This window comes from Acomys russatus, chromosome 19, assembly GCF_903995435.1.
Source record: "Acomys russatus chromosome 19, mAcoRus1.1, whole genome shotgun sequence".
Classification (NCBI taxonomy): Eukaryota; Metazoa; Chordata; class Mammalia; order Rodentia; family Muridae; genus Acomys; species Acomys russatus.
Genome location: NC_067155.1, coordinates 39,109,459 through 39,129,585, shown reverse-complemented (window position 1 = coordinate 39,129,585; position 20,127 = coordinate 39,109,459). Strand labels below are relative to the sequence as shown.

Sequence of the window (20,127 nt, the reverse complement as noted above, 5' to 3'; positions counted from 1 at the left end):
CTACCATGACCTTCTGTGTTTCCTATATGCCTGGGAATCTCTGTGTCCTTTCCTCTCTATGTGCTCCCCTCCCCACCTCCTTCCCTCCCCCTCCCCCCTCCTCCCCTCCTCCCCTCCCCACAGCCTGATTCTTAACCATGTCTCCTACCATGCTGGTTGTCTGAGACTCTCTAATAATCTCATGGGAAGAAGGGGTCAGTTTCTATCCACTTCAGACAGTGTGGAAGGTGGTGATGATGAAACACATTTGGTCGCTAGCCCTTGCTCAGTGTCCTGCAACCCCAACCCCACACCACCCTGCCCCCACCCCATCCCCAATCTGCTCTTTGTCCTTTTCTTGCCTGTCAGGGACTCTTCACAGTACCCAGGCAGAAGCAAGGCTTAGTGAACTATTAATGTCTCTCTTTCCTCCGACAATGTCCAGGGTAGGGTCTCTGGTGCTGGATGCGGAATTCCCTCCAGTTCACCTCCTCTCTTGGGTCCCCAGAGCTGATGGCTCAGGCAAGTGATCAGGACTGAAAGAAGAAAGTAGTGGAGGGACCCCAGGATTCCTTCTCTAGAGACTGGCTGTGCTGCAGCTAAGGAGGAAAACTTAAACTGACTACAATTTTCCTACAGCCAGGTCTGTAAAAGAGTCTTCTACCTGTGATCATCTGGTGAGGTGGGGAGGTCCCCTTCTGTCACAGACCTAGGAGAGGGGAATAGGTGGGATAGGGAGGAACAGGGGAATGGGAAGATACAAGTGAGGGGATAAAAATTGTGTTGTAATCTGAATAAATTAGTTAAATTAAAAAAAAAAAGAAGAGGCTTCTAGCCCAAAACTGAGGGTATGGGGTAGGGGTGGGGGATGGGGGTGGTAAAAGGAGACTCTTTGATCTGCAGATAGGCCTCTTTGCTGAGATCTCCAGTAAGCTACAGTATGCCTGCTTGCTGAGAGGGCTGATGGGGAGCCCTGAGTCTCTTAGCTTGTTTGTGAAGCTACAGAGAAATAAGGAAGAAGAGAGAGAGAGAAAATAAGCCACTCACACACACTCAGAGTCAGGAGAAAAGGTGGGTGAATTAGGCATCTTAACTTTAACCAGATGAAGTTAAGCGTCTTCCTTTCAGTGCTGTCTACTGTTGGTTGTCATCCTCATACTCCTGAGAAAAGGGAATTACCTCATAGTAAAAAAAAAAAAGAAAAAAAAAGGCATTTAATCACAAAAACATGTGAATTCTAAAATACAACAGGTTACATGTTTTAAAAATAAACATATCTTATCTATGTATCCATTACATAAGTTCATAGTGAGTTCTGAGTGACAAAGGTTGACAAGGCCTAAAGGTGAACAGGGTCTAAAAGTTACAAGAATATGTGTCTTTTTAATGAGGACTGACCTGGCTTCACATTTTCCACCTATCTCCTAGTTCGTATTGAGTTTAGGACAACAATTTTATCTGTCTTTCATTCCAAGAAACAAAGGAAATTTAAAATGACAGCACATAATGCCATTGCTGACAAGGCATAAGGAATTATAACAGAACATTTTGTATATTTGGACATTAAGGTTTGTATTTAATTTAGATATTTCTAGGTAGCCTCATTCTATTTTGGGCTCATTGGAAGTTTAGGCCAACTTGCCTATATTAATGGTGTATACCAGGATTGGTGGTGCCATATGGGAGAGAAGGTTTATCTCAGGCCACACATCTGCTTCAAGGTTGTCCCCTAGTGAGGCATCTGGAGGTCCCCAAAGGTATTTATTGCAGCCATAAACTTTCTAAAACTGTTTTAGGAGATCTAAAACAATTTAACTTTTAAAATGGTTTGAATCAAATCAGGAACTCTATAATCAGAGATTAATTCATCTGAACAGCGGTCCACCTTCAAAAAGAACTCACTGGAAGTTTGTTCAATCAGAGCTGGTCGATACTCAGAAAGCGACAGTTCACACCAACGCCAGATGTTAGAGAGATGCAGCAGTGCACAATTGACGGGGCTGTCAGAGGCTGGAAGTAATCCTGGGGTGCATCATGGTACAGACCTGGCAAAACGCCAGATCCCTTCCAGCAAGCTGACATGTCTACTGAACTCCTTAAACAGAATGGCTCAGAGGCCAGAAGCAATTCTGGGGTGCATCACGGTACAGACCTTGCAATATACCAGATCACCTCCTAGAAAGCCCATATGCCCAATGAGCTCTTTAACAGAAGGTCTCTTGGCAGTGGACCCTCTCAGCCTGTCCCTGCTGCCAACTCTCCAACCTCCTTGGGCTTCTTGGCCAGTGACTCCAAAGCACCTCCAGTTTCTGGAGGGACCTTTCTGCCTACCTCACCCCCAACCATAACACATCCTCTGAAGAGGATGCCAAGGATCAGAGAAGACCTGGCTTTCCACAAAGCTCTTGGGTGACTTTCCTTCAGTTTCAGTCCCACCAGAACCTTCTTTAGACTATGGGCCAAAAAAGTGCCAGAGCATCTGAGTGTCACTCATGACATACTGCCTGGGGCATCTCTGAGAGTGGACACAGCTGGCCTGTGATGTGGGTGGAGATGTGAGAGTGGGGGCAGAGGCTGTGGTGGTGGTTTCAGGGCTGATTCTGTAGGAGGGCCATCATACCCTTTCCCATTACGGGGTACCATCAGTACTCTGAAAGGCAGGAAGACATGATTGTACCAGAGGAAGTGACATCACTCTCCCTGAATGACACGCCCAGGGGCGTCTTCCCATTTTCTTAGATTTCCGGGCACTGCTTACCTTGTCCATGCTTCCCTGCAGGTGTCTATGCAGTCTGACCTCTCATGTCTGCTCTCTCCGCCTTCCTCACAGTCCCCATTGCCCTTAGATCCCTTGACCTGAGCCAGACACAAACTCTCATGGCCTCATAGCCAACTGCACACGGACACTCTCTTGTATCCATAGTACTCCCGGAGACACCGGGGCACAGACCCTTCGGGTTGAGTTTGCCCCATATGGATAGTCAGTTAGGAGAGGAGCCAGGGCCTGTCGGACTTGTCAGAAAGTGCTTGTACTTTTTGGATGAGGGGTCACATAGGCCAGTCTGGGCCTTGAACTTGTTATATAGCCAAGGATGACACTGACAAGCATGACAGTCCGCTCTGGGCCTCCCCAGTGCTGGGATGACAGGTGTTCATCTTCACATTCCTTTAACTCATGTTGGACAGAGAACCTAGGGTTCTGCGCATGCCTGGCACGTGTGCACTCTACCAGAGGAACCACTTCTTTCCCTCCAGGTTTCCTCTGGCCTCACTGTACTGTTTGGGGTCTACAGCTAAAGGTCACCAGATTGTAAGTCTCTCAATGAGGGGCTGACCTCAGTAGGCCTGGCAATATGAGCTACTGAACGCTAGCATTTTTACACAACAGGTTCTGGTAGGTTCTACAGGATCTCAGCTGCCCCTTGTGCTCAGCCTCACTGCTGCCACCTGCTGGCTGCTCAGTGTCAAGTCCTGGACCCAGTTGAATTCCCATGGGGATCCTGTTCTGGGGTGTGATTTCTGTCTGAGATGCTGTGGTCAGTCTCCTAGACTGTCAATCCTGATCCTCATGTAGTGGTGACCCCCCTCCTCAACCATAAAACTATTTTGTTGCTAATTCATAGCTGTAATTTTGCTACTGTTATGAATAATAATATAAATATCTGATATGCGGCCCATTGGTGCTTTCCTGTGTCCCAGCAGGCTCTTTGTTAGAAGGTGACATGCAGACTATCAAATGTCAAGACAGACTGGTCTCCGTAACTGAATCTTCTCCTAGGAGAGACTCTGAAGCCACAATACAAACATGGCAGAAGTAAGGAAGCCAGGGCATAGACTTAGACTTGTCAGGAAAGAAAGGCCAACATGGGGCCCAAGTTGTCCACAGTCTGTCATCTGAGGCAGAGTATAGAGTGGACTCAGCTGTGGGTGCGATGGCAGTGTCTAGGGAGTGAGGGAGAGAGGAAGCAGGAATCTCAGCCAGAGCATCTCAACATGGCCCATGGTCCTTCCTGTCTCCCCATGACTGTGTCCTGGATACACTCTGGCTCTGTCTAAGAGGTCTCTGTGGTGGCAGGGAGTCAAGAGAACTCTGGGATTGATTTCTGGGAGGAAGACATTTATTAAAGAGTGTTATGAATTCTATGAACAGACAGAGAGCAGCACAGTCAGGCTCTCAGGACCAGAGACACACAGGATGACGTGGGTTCCAAAGAGAGAAAATCAGTGCCCACATGGCAGAAGTGGGGGCTCTCTTCTTCCTTTCCTTCTTCCTCTTCTTCTTCTTCCTCCTCCTCCTCATTATTCTTCTTCTTTTTAAAAATGTTTTTTATTTTATTTTATTTTATTTTTTGAGACAGGGCTTCTCTGTGATATCCTGACTGTCCTGAACTCACTTTTAGACCAGGATGGCTTGGAACTCACATTGATCCACCAGAATCTGTCTCCTACCTGCTGGGATTAAGGGCGTGGTCCACCATGCCTGGCTGGGTGGGGGTTGGGAGCCTCTTCTTTATTTCTATGGAAACAGGGATTGTTCACAGCCCAATCCTGCAGCCATGTGCTCTGATTTCCAGGCAGGAGGCTGGGAAGGGGGTGGGATGCTGGGTGTGTGGACACCAATCACTCCTTTGATGTCATCTCCCCTCCCTGGTGAGAGATCCTGGCACCTGGAGGTCTGTTAGCTGGAGAAAAACAGACATTGTGTCACCAGGTACCTGTGGGTGACCTGAGAGGGAGAGGACAGTTTTCCACAGTCAGTTTTCTCTTCATATCATTTGGGTCTCCAGGAATCAAACCCAGGTCACTGGGCTTGGCAGCAGGCTCCTTTTCCCACTAAGCTGTCTCACTGGCCCACACAAAATTTGCAGGTTAACATGTAATTTAAAATACACAATTTAAAATAAAGTCAGAAAAGCATTATGACCATGGTGTATCACCTAGAGCAACCCACCTTGTTTTTAAAGACATGGCCTCTCATTGCCTGGAACTCAGCAGTTAGGCCAGAGCAGCTGGGCAGCCAGCCCCATGGCTCTGCCTGTGTCCTGCTTGTCCAGGGCTGGGATTACACATTCCTGCCACATCTCTGGCTTATACTGTGGGCGCTAAATATCAAACTCAGGTCCTTTTGCCTGTGTGCAATGCTTTTCTGACTAGATCATCTCTCTGGCTCCCTTGCATTGGGTCTCATACTAACCCTCCCATCCAGCCCCTCAGCTGTTTCTGGGAGGACAGGTGCTCACTTGGCTGGGGTTGAGGCTTTAGTCAGCTGGCCTGTAGGGAAAGAAACAGTGTCAGTGTGACAGCCATGCTGACCCTCCATGCTGCCTCTTAACTGCTGTCTGTCTTAAGACAACATTAGGAGCCCAAGACAGGGAACATCTCTGCAGCAGCCAGTCTGGGACAGATCTGAGTGTCAAAGGAACCTGAGGCCAACCCTCAGCTGTCCTGCTCAGCACAACACGTCATAGGAAGTGTCACCTGCTCCACTGACCCATGTCCATGCCCTGCCTCCCTTTGCTTCCTTCTCTCTGCCTTCCCCTCCTGTCACTTCCCTGCTTTCTCCTTTTTCCTCCTTACTCTTCCCTGCACAAGCCCCTGCCCTTCTCCATCTCCCACGGTGAGAACACTACCAGTGGGCAAGGTCAGGTGAGGACCGGTCCTGGACCACTGACCTTTTCTTCCACCAGAGGATGAACATCAATACGTAGACAGGGGTTATGAGCACAGCTGTGGCCACCGCCACCCCGACCATGGCTCCCAGGTTCACAAGTGATGCACTCCTGTGGCATTCTGTGTCCTTGATCCCAGCTGTGTTCATTGCAGAGGTGACCATGGAGGGGCTCCTCGTGGTGGTGCTGCCTGCTGGGGAGAGAGGAGAAGTGAGCAGATCCTCCCTGGGTGAGGGAAGGAAGGGGGGTGATGTCACGTCTTGTCCTCTTTGTGGGATGTGTGGTGGGGACAGCTGTCGGATGGTCCCTCAGACATCAGCACAAGTGCTCAAGGCTGAGGCTCCGGGAGAGCAAGCTCAGATGCAGCTCTCACAATGTCTCCAGATCTTTGCATCGTCATTTCATCACAGATAAGCAAGCCGTAGAATTGCAGTTGTATTTGTCATGTATGCATGTGACATGCAGAGATGTTTCAGTTCATACAATGTTTGCTGCTCAAACTTTAGAACATAAGATTGGTTCCCAGCATCCATATGGAGACCTGGGTGAGGTGCATATGGCTTTAGTCTTAGCCCTACAGGCAGAGGCAGGCGGAGCTCTGTGAGTTCAAGGCCTACTGTGGACATTGAGTCCACACCTAACAGGGTTGAGTCACTATAATCCCAGGTTGAGCAGTTGGAGACAGAAAAAGTAGCCTGGGCTCACCAGTCATACAACCAAGCTTCCTTGGCGTACCTGAAGCCAGGGAGAGACCCTGACTCAAAAAATAACACACATAACACCAGGGGTTTTACTCTTGCCTCCTCAGGCATAAGAACAAAGGAACACACATATACACAATGATAAACAGTCACACACACACACACACAAAGTTGCACTGACACATATATGCCCACACACAGACTGAATACAGAAGCCTTTATAACATAAAATATATAATATTAGCCATGAGTGTACAACTCAGTGCAGGGCAGAGTACAATAATTTCATCCACAAATATGAATGCTACCTCGCAAGCGCGCCACAAGGCTGCGTAGCAACCTGACACACTTGTGGCTGCCATGTGTGTGCCACACACGTCAGGCCCAATCCGTCACCTTGTCTCTCTTGTGTCCTCTTTGTTTCTGTCCCCCTCCCTGTGTGTGGGGTGCCCCTACCCCCTTTGTCCTTTCTACTATCTCTCTGCCTGTCCTTCTGAATTCTGTCTGTCTCCCTCCCATTTTGTACAATCATCTCTCTCAATGCTCACTCAGAACTATATCTTCTGTCCCTCTCTCCCTTGTCCTTCTCACAACAATTTTTTTGTACCGCACCTGTTGTGTGGCATGTAGCTTCTGTATTATAAAAATCACTATAACTAATTTTCAGAACTTTTACTAGTTGGAAACTCTGGAACCATGAAACAGCTCCTTTCTCTCCCTTGCCTGAGCCCTGGCCTCTGCTCTGTGATGTTACGTCAGGTCAACATGGCAGCTGTAGACTGTGCTGTGGGCATCCCATCATAGGTGGACTTCATACAGTCAAGAGCCACTGCTGAGCGTGGTCGCACAGGCCTCTAATGTCTGCACTCAGGAGGCAGAGTCAGGCAGATTTCTGTGAGGTCAAGGCCAGCCTGGTCCACACAATAAGATGCAGGAAGCCAGGATGTATAGTGAGAGCCTATCTTCTAAAACCAACAAGCAACCACCCACCCAACCACCCACCCACTGAGAAGATCACAGATGAACATCATAACCAACAATGAAGCACATCGAGTCCCTAACTCCTGTAGGGCCATGCGCTGGAGGCAGCAGTCACAGCCACACAGGGACTAGGCTGGCTCTTTGTGTCCCTAGCACATGGGTCTCCAGTTACTTCTGCATCAGAGGAGCTGCAGGATCAGACGACAGAGCAGCGACATCATGGACATGGGGACATTGTTACTGAAGAGCAGGGAGGGTTGTGGGGGAGAAGGGAGGGCAAGGAAGGAGATGGGGGCGTTGGGAAACGGAGCAGAGACAAGAGGGTGGGTAGGAGAGGTGAGGCATCCATCCTGCTAGTTGGATGAGGAAATTAGGACTGTGGTGACAGGTGGAAGTTTACAACTGGGTCAGAGGACACCAAGAATATTCACAGGAACCAACTGGAGGCCTGACACAGGATCCAGGAAGGCAGTTACATCCTGGAGAAGTGATTCCTCCTTGAGGTGTTGGGGAGGGTGAGAGTGGGCAGGCCTGCAGTGTTAGTGTGGAACAGGAAGTGAGTGAACTAGGGTGTGAGGTGTTGACTCCCCAGAGAGTCGGGTGTGATTCTGCCTGAGTAGAGAATGACAGACAAGGGCACAGGTGGCAGCAAAGGCTTGTCACAGGTCCAAGGGACAGGTGCTGTTGGTAGAGGCATGTACGGAGCCAAGGGTTGTGAGCCTGAGGTGACGTCTAGAGGACAAGGGAGCTACAGGCATCAAAGCCTGAGGCAGGAGGCTCACTGGGAAAGATGGTGAGTTGGGTCCCTTTAATCGACTGAACTATCTTCATGCCTTCTGTCGTTTGCAGAGAAACTCGGCAGAAGTACGTGGCCTGGTCGTTCTCCTTCAAGTTCAGGATTCTGAGGGCCCCGGATGTCCGACCCTGTATCCAGGTCAGGACGAGCCTGTCCTTGAAATGCTCATGTTTGAAAGACGGGGTGGAGTTGTAGATAAATTCCCCATGGAAGTGCTTCCATCTCCAGGTTATCTTCATCTGCGGGTCCTCTGCCAACTCCCAGGAGAAGTAGAAGGAGAAGGGGATCTCGATGGAGCCGCCCTGGACACCAGACAGGTTTGCTAGTTGGATGACCCCAAAGCCAGTTTCTCTGCTGTGTCCTGCTGAGTTCCCTGGGAAGGATGGGGAGACTCTGAGGCCACTGCAGGGGATGGAAAGGACAACCCAGAGCTTCCTGGGCCTTCACCCACAGGCAGGTGTGGGACACAGGGCAGGATTGTCCCCATGGCTGGTGGGACAGGACACACAGGAGGGTTGGGTTGGCTCTCTCTGAGGGATAAGCTCTCTCTTGGGGCAGAGAGGCCTGGCTGGCTCCTCTCCCTGACACCTGTGCACATGGCATCCCACTCTTTCCACCCCTGCTGGCCCCTCCTGTGTTAAGTCCCTGCTAGTGAGGTGCCCACCACTCACCAGCTTGCAGACAGGCTACAGGCAGCAGCAGAAGCAGGATCCAAGCCATGGCCCGATTTCCTCAGGGAAATGAGACCAGCAGAGCCGTCAAGCAAGAGAGGAAGCCCTGTTGAGGGACACTGGGGTGCTCACGACTCCAGAGAGAATCATGGCAAAGTGACACACATCCCCAGACCTTCTCCTGTGGAGGACTGAGTGTGGGCCGGACCTCTCCGTCTCCTCCCCTCTGTGGCAGCAACTTCCTTCATTGATCTGGCTTCTTTTCCCACGGTACAGAAGATCCACCCTTGTGGTCACAGACAAGATGGCCATGCCCCTGAGCCCAGCCCTCACTGATGGCTCAGAGATGCGACTTTGACCTTCACATGCCAGACTCTCCACTACCATGACCTTCTGTGTTTCCTATACGCCTGGGAATCTCTGTGTCCTTTCCTCTCTATGTGCTCCTGTCCCCCCTCCTCCCCTCCCCCTCCCCCCTCCTCCCCTCCTCCCCTCCCCACAGCCTGATTCTTACCATGTCTCCTACCATGCTGGTTGTCTGAGACTCTCTAATAATCTCATGGGAAGAAGGGGTCAGTTTCTATCCACTTCAGACAGTGAGGAAGGTGGTGATGATGAAACACATTTGGTCCCTAGCCCTTGCTCAGTGTCCTGCAACCCCACCCCCACACCACCCTGCCCCAGACCTTCTCATGTGGAGGACTGAGTGGGGGCAGGACTTCCTCATCTCCACTTCCTTGTGGCTATCAACTTCCTTTATTAATCTGGCTTCCCTTGTTGCAGAAGATCCTCCTTTGTGGTCACTGACATGTGTGTTGTGCCCCTAAATGCAGCAATCATTTTTTTTGGCTGGGACATATGGCCTTCGCCTGGGCACCCTGAGCTATCCTTTCTTCCTTCTTGACCTTCTGTCTTGCCCAGGCCTTCAAACATACCATGCTGTCCACCTCATGTCTCTCCTTGTCCCTGCCTCCCCTCCCCGCTCTCTCACTCCTTCCCCTATCTTCCTGGTTCTCCTTCTGTCTCAGCCTCTCTCTCTCTCTCTCTCTCTCTCTCTCTCTCTCTCTCTCTCTCTCTCTCTCTCTCTCTCTCTCTCTCTCTCTCTCTCTCTCTCCCTCTCTCTCTCTCTCTCTCTCCAGGAAGGAAGAGGCTTCCCAGACAAGCGCATGCCGTTTCCGGGAGAGAAGAGCTGAGTCAGGTGTCTGGCCAGCTGGTCCCATGCTCAGCTCAGGGCTACTGATAGGGGTGATGGAGGAGTGGATGCTCCTCAGCCCTCGAGTTTAGAACTAGGCCTCTTTTCTGCCTCGCCACCTTCCTGCTCTTCAGTGACCCCCTCATAGTCCCCAGGTGGAACCAAAGCTTGGTGGACCCCCAATACCCTGGCCTGTTCCCTCCTGTTGAGTTCACAATATCCCTAGGCTTCTTAGCTTCCTAGGTGACAGTCATGTCCTGTCTCTGTAAGAGCCTTCATGCCCTCCTACCTACAGAGGAAGCCCTGGCACAGGCCATAAAGCATCAAAGGGCAGGTCTGAGAGGACTCCAGTCTCACTAAGTCCTTGGAGGCTTCAGCTCAGCACAGAGGCCTCAGCATGCCTAAAAGGCACTACTCAGCCTCACCTCAAAGGCCAGGTGAGGTGACACCTTCCGTGACTTTCTAGAGATGACTTTCTCTTGCTGTGATCCTTCCAGGTCCTTCTTTGAGTAAAGAAGTCTCAGAGCAGCAAAGGCTGAGGTGGCATCAGGGTGGGTTCTGTTATGAGGGTCGTCCTACCCTTCCCCATGACAAGATGTCATCAGCTTGCTCAGGGGCAGGATGACATGATGGTCTCTATGGGTGAAACATGCAGAGGTAACTTCCCATTTTCTCAGATTTCCTGGCATGGATTTCTGTGAAGAGAATGTAATCTTGTCTTAGTTGGGGCCCAAGGTGAAAACAGTCTCCGGGTGTCACCCCACTGAGACTTTATAAATGATAAACATCTGAGATAGGCTCAGAGGAGCCATATCAGCCCAAGACAAAAGATGGGGGTGGGGGGGGGGCTACTGTATTGCAAAACCACCCTCCATGGGAGGAGGGAACCAGAGAGAGATGGGAGATACCTGCCCAATGGCCAGGAGGTTGGAGAATTAGAGAGGGCGGAGTGGTGGGACAGGGATGCCTCCAAGTTCAGTGCTCAGACAGTGCGGCTTCTTCTGTTGGATAGATGACCAGCTAGACTCCTGAAAATTACGGCAGGGGAGTGGCCCCATGGAACTGATGCCCAGAAGGTTTATTCTTGTTCCCCTTAATCTCCTTTCCCTCCTATTTAGGGTAGTCAGGTTGTAAGGGAGGTACATGCCTTTAATAAAGCCCTAATAAAGTAGAATCGTTAAGGAAACAGAGTCAATAGATTGCCTTGTCTGTGCTTCCCTGCCGGTGGTTGTGCAGCCCACCCTCTCTCATGTCTGCTTTCTCTGCGATCCTCACAGTCCCCATGGTCCTCAGACCCCTTGACCCTAGGCAGGCTCTGACTGCCCACAGCTTCTCTCTAGGCTCTGCATGTTCTGCTGATGGTTTTGCCCGGTGTACCCCAGACAACGTTTTTTATAAATGGGTATCTTGAATTGCTCAGGCTAGGTAGTTTAAGATGACCAAGGACACCCAATGTCCGCATGTGCTGGAAGTGAAAACATACACCATCTCACCTAGCTTACGGGATGTCAAGGATCCGACCCATGTCTTCATGAATGCTAGGCCCCCACTGGACCAACAGAGCTATGCCTCAACCCCAAGCACGGTCTTCCAAGGGTGCCCTTCTGGTTCAGGGATTCCCCCATGCCTGGGTTCTATCTGGTGTGTCCCTACCATCTATGCTGGGCGAAGAATGTCACCTGCTTGCCAAGTCATCTTAGAAGCAAGCTCACAGGGGTAACATGGACCAGATGCTCTTCCTCAGGAACCATTACAGAGCAGGCTCTGGGAAATTTCTTCATCTACGCTTTGGTTCAAACCTCACTGCTGATACCTTCTGTCTCCTTAAAGACAAGTAACACTGTTTGTTTTCCTTTTTTTTCTTTCAGTGCTCTGAACCCAGGTGAATCCCATAAGGGTTTCCTGAGGTTTGGCTTCTATAAACAGACACTGGGTACCTCAGCTTCCTTAATGTTGGCATTTCTCCAACATGAAAGACAAGGCCTGAAAGTCACCTGCAGCCTTGCTACTGTCATGGGGGAGGAGGGACTTTTTGGGACACAAAGGCCTGGGCTTTTGATGATCAAACATGGAAGCAGCACCTGCTCCTCAGTGTCCTGAGGCTCTTCTTATCCTCTCTGCCCACAGCCAGACAGCTCCGCCCTCAAAACAGATTACTCCATCCACTGCTCTCCTTCTCATCCTGGCTTAACACACAGGCTTTTCTAACTGGAGCATTGCAGGGGCCTCCTAAATGTGCCCTTGTGCTTAGTCTCTTCTTGCTCCAGCACACCCTGCCTTCTCTGCACAGAGGTCAAAGTAGTGGGGTTCTTTGTTTGTTTTTTTGTTTTTTGTTTTTTGAGTTTTTGTTTGTTTGTTTGAGGGGGGAATATGCATCTTATCATGTCCGTGCTTTGTTTAAAAACAAAAAGAACCCACACAGGACTTGCTGCAAAGCCGGATGCCCCGTATTCAACTCCAGGGACCTGCTCCCATGGTCAGAAGAGAGAACGGAGTCCCTAAGCACTAGGGCATGCATAGGTACACACACCAGCTCCTGATGCCACCCAGAATAAAGGTGAGTACATGGAGGGACAGAGAGATAGTGAAAAGGTTATGAGTGTGCATTGCTCTTGGAGAGCCCTGACTTTGGCTCCTAGCACTCACTTTGGGTAGCTTGTAAACTATGTGTAACTTTGGCTCTGGGTCATCTGAAGCTGTCTGCTGGTATACCTGTATTCATGTGCATATGAATACACAGACATGTATGCGAAGACATCCATACATACATGCACATAATTTTAAAAAGATAAACGCCTATTAAAAAAAAAAAAAACCACAAGATGTGCCTATAAATAGCCAGTCCTCAGAACCCAGATGAGCCTGATCTGAAACGCACCCCCTTACAAACCTTTGTTGCTCAGTTTGGCTAAAAGGGTTCTGTCATTTCCTTTCTGACCTGGGACCAGATTAAACCAACACCCAGGACAGGTGCATTCAGGAAACAGGGGACCATCAGCTCCTACCTGTGTGATGGCCGAGAAAAACGCTGAAATACAAGGCAGGATTATAAAAAATGTGTGAACACGGTCAGGTAGAAAATGGAGCCCCTCTTGTCAGCGCATCAGAAGGAAACAAAGTTGGAAGAAGCAGATGTACTTCAAAACAGTTGCCTGGTAGGGACTATTATATGCGACTCAGCCAGGTCACAGCCTTACATGGAAATTCGTGAGGAAATCTTATAGGGTGGGAGAGATGGCTCAGTGGTTAGAGCACTGACTACATCCGCAAAGGACCTGGGTTTGGTTCCAGTAACCACACAGGAGCTCATGACCACATGTAACTCCTGTTCTAGGGGATCCAATGCCCTCTGCTAGGTTCTGTGGTACAACATACATGCAGGACACATGTATAATTCAGGCAATATATTCAAAGACATAAAATAAAAAATGTTTTGTAAAAAAGGAAATCTGACAAGAGAAAAGTCCAGATGTGTGGGCACACGGAAGGCCAAGATAGGCAGACGTAGTGAAGGCTATGCACATTGTAACAACCAAGCTTGGGCCTGGTGTCACACACCTGCCTATGGAGAACACAGGCAACACAGATGGGGGCAGTTCCTGCTTGTCGCTTTTTTAAATTTTTAAATATTTGTTTTATAAAATTTTGGATTCACCTATTCTTCTTTTAATATAAAGATTCATTTATTTATTATATATAGTGTTTTGCCTGCATGTGCACCAGAAGAGGGCACCAGATCTCATTATAGATGGTTGTGAGCCATCATAAAGTTGCTGGGACTTGAGGAGCAGCTAGTGCTCTTAACCTCTGAGCCATCTCTCCAGCCCCGATTCACCTATTCTTTATGCTGTGCGTGTGGGTGTTTTGCCTGCATGTGTGCCTGGTGCCTGTGAAGGTCAGGAGAGGGCAGTGGATCTCTTGGAACAAAAGCTACAGATAGTCATGAGCCACCATATGGGGACTGGGAATCGAACCTGGGCCCTCTGCAAGAGCAGCAAGTTCTCTTAAGTACTGACATACCTCTCCAGCTCCTGTGGGACCAGTTTTAAAGTTCAAGGAAAGCTTAAGCTGATGTCTGGTGGAAAAGCAGAAGCAGTCCCACCAGGTCCCTCCACAGAGAGGGCTGGCAAGGGTACTGTGCTCAGTAGAGAGAAAAAATGGCTATTTTTACTGACTCCAAAGATATTCTGGGGGGATCCATGTCATATGGAAAAAGTGGAAAACCATAGCATGATGTACTTGTTTTGAGCCTCCTTTTTGAGTTCTGTAGGACAGATTATGTACTCAGTCCTGTACTTTGCTTGCCTAAGGTAATATTTATTTGTCTCAGCCATTGTCGAAAGATCAGATTGCCTGCCCCTTGTGTACTTTTGTTCAGCCACAAGGGTAAGAGGACATCTTGTAGAAGTCAGTTCTCTCCTTCCTGTCTTCCAGCTTGGCAGCAAGCACCTTTTACCCACTGAGCCATCTTGCCTACCGCAGCTCTACTCCCCACATTCATAGCTTGGTTTTGCAGAATGTAGCCAGACAGGTCACCAGAAACTGAAAGAGTAAATAATGGACAAAGAAAAGGGGGAATAGTAAACTTGGGGTACTAGGAAAAACCACTAGTTTTGGCTAGTTTGGCTTGCTTTTAGTTGTTTTAAAAGTCACAAACCTTGGAGGTCGTGCTGGCGAGCACTGTGTTCTTGATCTTGCATCAGCTTTGATTTGCCAATGACACAACTGACGCCACCTTATAGCTTAAAACAGCTGTCCAGGGAAAGGTATCGTTTGCCATGTTCTCCTCAGGCAAAGGATGCCTGTTGTCTCTTAGCGAGTAACTGCAGTGTCTAGATGCACCTGGACAGTGAGCCTCAAAGACCCCAGTGATGAGACTCACTCATCAGAACCTTTTCTCCACGTTCATCTCACCTAGCAACAGCCATGCTCCCCGTGATCTCAGCAGCTAGGGTGCTGTTTCCCATCAGCATCCCTGAAGTGGTCACACAAGCAGGATGCCACGATGGTGGGTCTAGCCAGTCATTCCAAGGAGTGTCCCTCAGGTCCATGCAGGAGGTAGCCAGGCACAGGGACTCAGATGCTCTTGGGACGTGCCAGGTCAGTTTCCAACAGGAGACTGGCCCTTTGCCAGACTGTTGAAAGGAGAGAAAGGTCGAAGGGACCCACAGCAAAGACTTACATAGAATCGACATTCTCAAAGTTTGATGCGTCACCCCTATCTACATGCCCTTAGGGAGGGCTGAGTCTCTCATTTGTCTCAGAGAAGGAGGGTGGTTCTACTGACATTGGGCTGGAGCCTGGCTACCAGTGTTTAGGAATTTAGGTTGTCTTGCCTGAGCCGGGCAGTTAAAATAATAATAATCATGGTGATGATGATGATGATGATGAAGTACTAGAAGAAGGTGAGTGTGGTGGTGCATGTCTGTAATTACAGCAGCTGGGAGAGATAGGAAGATATGGTATTCAAGCCCATCCTTGGCTACAGCTTGTGTTAAAGGCCAGCATGGGTGACCTGTTGTTTTTAAATTATCAATATTATCAGTATGCCCGGCTAGCAATCAATCAAGACACAGACACTTGTTATATGTTAAAACAGCCTTAGTTAACCTGGGGCAGGGCAGATATCAATCCTCTAAACTACCTCCCATAGTGGGGCAGGTATGGAATCCCTGTCTTAATCCCATGCCATCTGTTTCTAATAACTTCTATCAAGCTACCTTCCATCCATAATCCCAAATACTTGCTAATGTTCTTCATCTGGGCCGGATTCTCCATCCACAGAGGCCATGTGCTTCTCCTCCATCTAACCCATGGGGACTCTCTTTCTCCTCTCTTGGGACCCTCCTGTCTCTCTTCTGATCTTTCTTCCTCCCAGGATTCTGTCTCTCTAAACCCGGGAACCTTAGCCACACCTCTATCTCATTTGTCCTGCCCAGGTGAATGCCTTTAATTAATCAAGAGGCGGGTCACAGAGATAGCAAGCAGTGATTAGCATCAAAATACATCAGACCCTCCCCCCACAGTGACCTGAGAACCTGTCTCAGAAAAACAAAAGTACTTTGTATTTTTAAAAAGTACTGGAGGACAGGTGATGGGTGTGAGCTGTCTGTCAGAGTTCACATTTGTTCAGAGAGAAGGAAGTTGAAGGTGATATGTAGCTTTCTATTTAGTTTTAGCCCACTTTGTGGATATTTTTTGTTGTTTTTAACAACATATTGACAGCTATATGTCTATAATAGAGAGGGGGAGGGGGAGGGGGAGGGGGAGGGGGAGGGGAGGGGGGGGGGGGGGGAGGGGGAGGGGGGAGGGGGGGGAGGGGGGGGGGGAGGGGGAGGGGGGGGGGAGGGGGGGGGGGGGGGGGGGGGAGGGGGGGGGGGGAGGGGAGGGGGGGGGGGAGGGGGGAGGGGGAGGGGGGGAGGGGGAGGGGAGGGGAGGGGGGGAGAGGGAGAGGGAGAGGGAGAGGGAGAGGGAGAGGGAGAGGGAGAGGGAGAGGGAGGGAGAGGGAGAGGGAGAGGGAGAGGGATATTCCGAGCTCCTTCACTAGGGTACCAGTGGAAGTCGGAGGTCTTCCTCCTGCAAGCATATGTCACTCTGGGAACCTTTGGGGTGCAGTGGACAGTCTCTTCTTGGGGGCTCCTGTAGACAAGGAAACAGAGGTGATCCTGGGACAGTTGGGCTGGTGCAGATGAGGAGGATGTTGATGGTGCTGTTGTCCTCGGGGAGACAAATTGCCCCTGCAGGGCTCTCATAAAGCAGTAGCGATGGCTTACCTGCCTCCATACTTCTAGCACCTTCTCCAACCTTCCTTTACTTCCAACAGGCCTGCATCTGGGAGCACCGTATCTTGGTGTTTATGTGGGGTCTATCCTGAAGGAGGTGGCGCACTGGACGGACGGACGGATAGATGGACCGGAGGTTTCATCGGTGGGGTTATCTGCTGGATAAAGGGTCCACAGGGCCTGCAGTATGGGCTGTTCCTTGTGGCGCCTGCGCCACTGCGGTACCGAGTCATGGGCGAGGGACTGCGGGTTTAACACACATTAAAACAGCTAAGAGAGCAGCAGCGGCCTTTATTCAGAGGCCAAAGAGCCTTTTTATAGGCAGCAAAGCAGGCATGCCACTCGCAGGTGAAATCCCTCAGGAGGTGATTGCGCACACGAGGGAAAGTCCCAAGGAAGGGAGGGGTGCATTCTCAGAGCGGTAACCATGACTAGCTGACCAACATAAGCACAGACACGGAAGCTGCTAAAAACAGGACATACAACAGCAAGACAGGCAGGCAGCCCAGTCGGGCCTGGTTCCCACAGTTCCTAGGAAGCTTCTGGTATTAGATCATTTATGGAAGAAATAAAGGGGCGGGGAGAGTCAGCCCTGTTCTCTGGCCCCACTACAGTGAAAAGACCAGTGAGACAGTCGAGTGATGCTGACACTGTGAGCAGGATAGTAGTGCCACAGTCTCAGTCCCACGCCACCTGCTTCTAATAACTTCTATCAAGCTACCTTCCATCCATAATCCCAAATACTTGCTAATGTTCTTCATCTGGGCTGGAGTCTCCATCCACAGAGGCCATGTGCTTCTCCTCCATCTAACCCATGGGGACTCTCTTTCTCCTTTCTTGGGACCCTCCTGTCTCTCTTCTGATCTTTCTTCCTCCCAGGATTCTGTCTCTCTAAGCCCGGGAACCTTAGCCACACCTCTATCTCGTTTGTCCTGCCCAGGTGAATGCCTTTAATTAATCAAGGGGCAGGAAGAGGGCAAAGTTGCAAGTGCAGTGCAGTTGGGTCTGAGGGCAGAGTGGGGGGCAGCTGAGACTTGGGGGTGATTGTAGGGAAGAGAAAAGATAAGGTCAGACGCCTGGAGAAAGGCAGAGAGGCAGGGGAGAGGAACACGCAACATGGGTCAGAGTATGGAGCCCGCAGTGGCTTCCAGGGACCAAGAAAGCCAGGGCCATCAATGCCTGAGCTGAGCGCTCCGGGCTCACTATAGATGATGAATTTTGTCCCCTCGAATGACCACCACTCCTTCATGCCTCCTCTCCTTGTGTTCAGATGAACTTGGCAGACGTGCATCATCTGGTCCTCTGCCTGCAAGTTCAAGGTTCTGAGGAAGACAGATGTCCGACCCTGTATCCAGTTCAGGACGAGCCTGTCCTTGAAATGCTCATGTATGAAAGACGGGGTGGAGTTGTAGATAAATTCCCCATGGAAGTGCTTCCATCTCCAGGCTATCCTCATCTGCGGGTCCTCTGGCAACTTCCAGGGAAGGACAAGGGGAAGGGGATCTCGATGGAGCTGCCATAAACACCAGAGAGCTTTGCTGGTTGGATGATCCCAAAGTCAATTTCTCTGCTGTGTCCTACTGAGTTCCCTGGGAAGGATGGGGAGACTCTGAGGCCACTGCAGGGGATGGAAAGGGCAACCCAGAGCTTCCTGGGCCTTCACCCACAGGCAGGTGTGGGACACAGGGCAGGACTGTCCCCATGGCTGGTGGGACAAGATAGACATGGAAGCAGAGGGTTGGTTGTCTGTGAGGGATGAGCTCTCTCTTGGGGCAGAGAGGCCTGGCTGGCTCCTCTCCCTGACACCTGTCCACATGACAGCCACTCCTCCCAGCCCTGATGGCCCCTCCTGTGTTAAGTCCCTGCTAGTGAGGTGCCCACCACTCACCAGCTTGTAGACAGGCTACAGGCAGCAGCAGAAGCAGGATCCAAGCCATGGCCAGAGTCCATGAGACCAGCAGAGCCATAATGAAGGAGAGGAGACCCTGTGGCGGGACACTGGCTCGTGAGTCAGAAAAGGTTCAGGGTAAAGTGAACCAATACCCAGAGCCTCCTGAGGATCAGTGAGGGAGGGTGGTGGGACCTCCCTGTCCCCGGTTGCCTTGTTGCCAGCCACGCCCCCTATCCGTTGGATTCCTCTTCCCCCATATTGCAGACCTTCCCCCTGTGGTCACAGACAAGATAGATACGCCTGTCTCTTAGCCCAGCCCCCACCTTCTGCTGGGAGACACTGTCCTGATCCTGGCTGGCTGGTCCTCCCCTCTCTCACTCTGATCATCTGCCTTGTCTCTTCCTTCACAGGTCCCTGCGCTGTCCCCTTCACTCCTCCAGATGGTGCTCTGTGGCTTAGCAGCACTCGGGCCCTGGCCTCTTTCCAGCCAGCCCTGTCTTTTGAGCAAGCTAATTTCTTTCACAGATGCCGAATCCGCGTAAGAGCGGCTCCACGGGGTCCTTTGTGCCGCTGGCCCCTGTTCAGCAGAGGTTGGTGGAATCTCAGTCTGGGCATCCTTGTCCCCTTTCACCATAACCTCGCCAACAGATCTAATGTCTTGTGCTTTTGGGGACATGGCCACAGTCAGTCTGTGGTTAGAGTGACTCCCTCCGTGGGGCCTTTGAAAAATCTCAGGAGACAGGAAGAAAAGAGAGGGTCCTACTGTTCTAAAGAGATCCCTTCCGCCCCACCCCATCCTGATTAGGGCCTTCTCCCTGGACCTTCTGGCCAAGCTCTCAGATTTGATTTGGTTTTCATATGCCATAGGTTGCTGTCATTGTTAGCAGTCTTCTGGCCACTTCCTGTGCATGGTGGCCCCTTGAGGCTGGAGCTGAGGCCCTGAGAGACAATGCCCTAGACAGTGGTTTCAGGTCTAAAGGCTAACTGTTGATTTGAGGTCGCAGAACCCCTTCAGTCTCATAGCTCTTGTAGGCTAGTCCCTGGTTGGGGGGCTTGGGAGGGGGGCTTTAGACCAAGGAAGAAAGACCAATTCAGAGTGAGGCATAGGCTTCTCAGGATGTGGCAGTTATGATTCTAGACTGCCAGGAGGGCTATCCTGGGGTACAGATACCCCACAGTTAGGGACAAGCTGCAAGGGGATACAGGGAGGTAAGAGAGACTAGGGACAGCCCCAGGCAGGGTTGTCAAGGGAGTGAGGCTGAGGGTGGCAGAGGCTGGACTAGGGGAGGCAGGCTTGGGGTGACTGGAGGCAGAAGGCGTCTGTGGAGGATTCTTGGGGGGCCTAGATGCTGGTCTTCTCAGAGGTGAGTAGTAGGGAAAAAGAACAACCAGTGACAGCTTCTGGATAGTGGCTGGGGAGAGTTCAGCGGCCCATGCCAGCAGAGGGCCGTGCTAGGAGTTCCAG

General features: G+C 50.6%; 1 protein-coding gene and 1 pseudogene across 2 annotated transcripts; both read right to left on the bottom strand.

Moving 5' to 3' along the window:
• Positions 1-4,486: 4,486 nt before the first annotated feature.
• Positions 4,487-9,025, bottom strand: LOC127202564 (paired immunoglobulin-like type 2 receptor beta). 2 transcript variants are annotated; one of them, XM_051161212.1, is made up of 4 exons: positions 8,798-9,025; positions 8,113-8,499; positions 5,652-5,841; positions 4,671-5,250 (listed from the first exon to the last, which is right to left on the bottom strand). In XM_051161212.1, the coding sequence occupies exons 1-4, from the start codon at positions 8,844-8,846 to the stop codon at positions 5,238-5,240; spliced, it is 639 nt and encodes a 212-aa protein (XP_051017169.1). In that variant the 5' UTR covers positions 8,847-9,025; the 3' UTR covers positions 4,671-5,237. The 2 variants fall into 2 exon arrangements, 1 of the variants encoding a protein (XP_051017169.1); XR_007832345.1 differs by lacking the exons at positions 4,671-5,250; positions 8,113-8,499; positions 8,798-9,025 and adding an exon at positions 4,487-4,661 and having other exon boundaries at positions 5,652-5,888.
• Positions 9,026-17,839: 8,814 nt separating this feature from the next.
• Positions 17,840-18,738, bottom strand: LOC127203355 (paired immunoglobulin-like type 2 receptor beta-2; annotated as a pseudogene).
• Between the last annotated feature and the right edge of the window lie 1,389 nt (positions 18,739-20,127).

Bases quoted from the DNA above. Each gene is read 5' to 3' on its own strand.
- LOC127202564 (XM_051161212.1), bottom strand. From the start codon at position 8,846: ATGGCTTGGATCCTGCTTCTGCTGCTGCCTGTAGCCTGTCTGCAAGCT. The intron at 8,500-8,797 runs GTGAGTGGTGGG...CATCCTTCCCAG, and splicing joins TGTAGCCTGTCTGCAAGCTG to GGAACTCAGCAGGACACAGC. The intron at 5,842-8,112 runs GTGAGCCTCCTG...CTCTCTCCCCAG, and splicing joins CCAACTCACCATCTTTCCCA to CAGGCAGCACCACCACGAGG.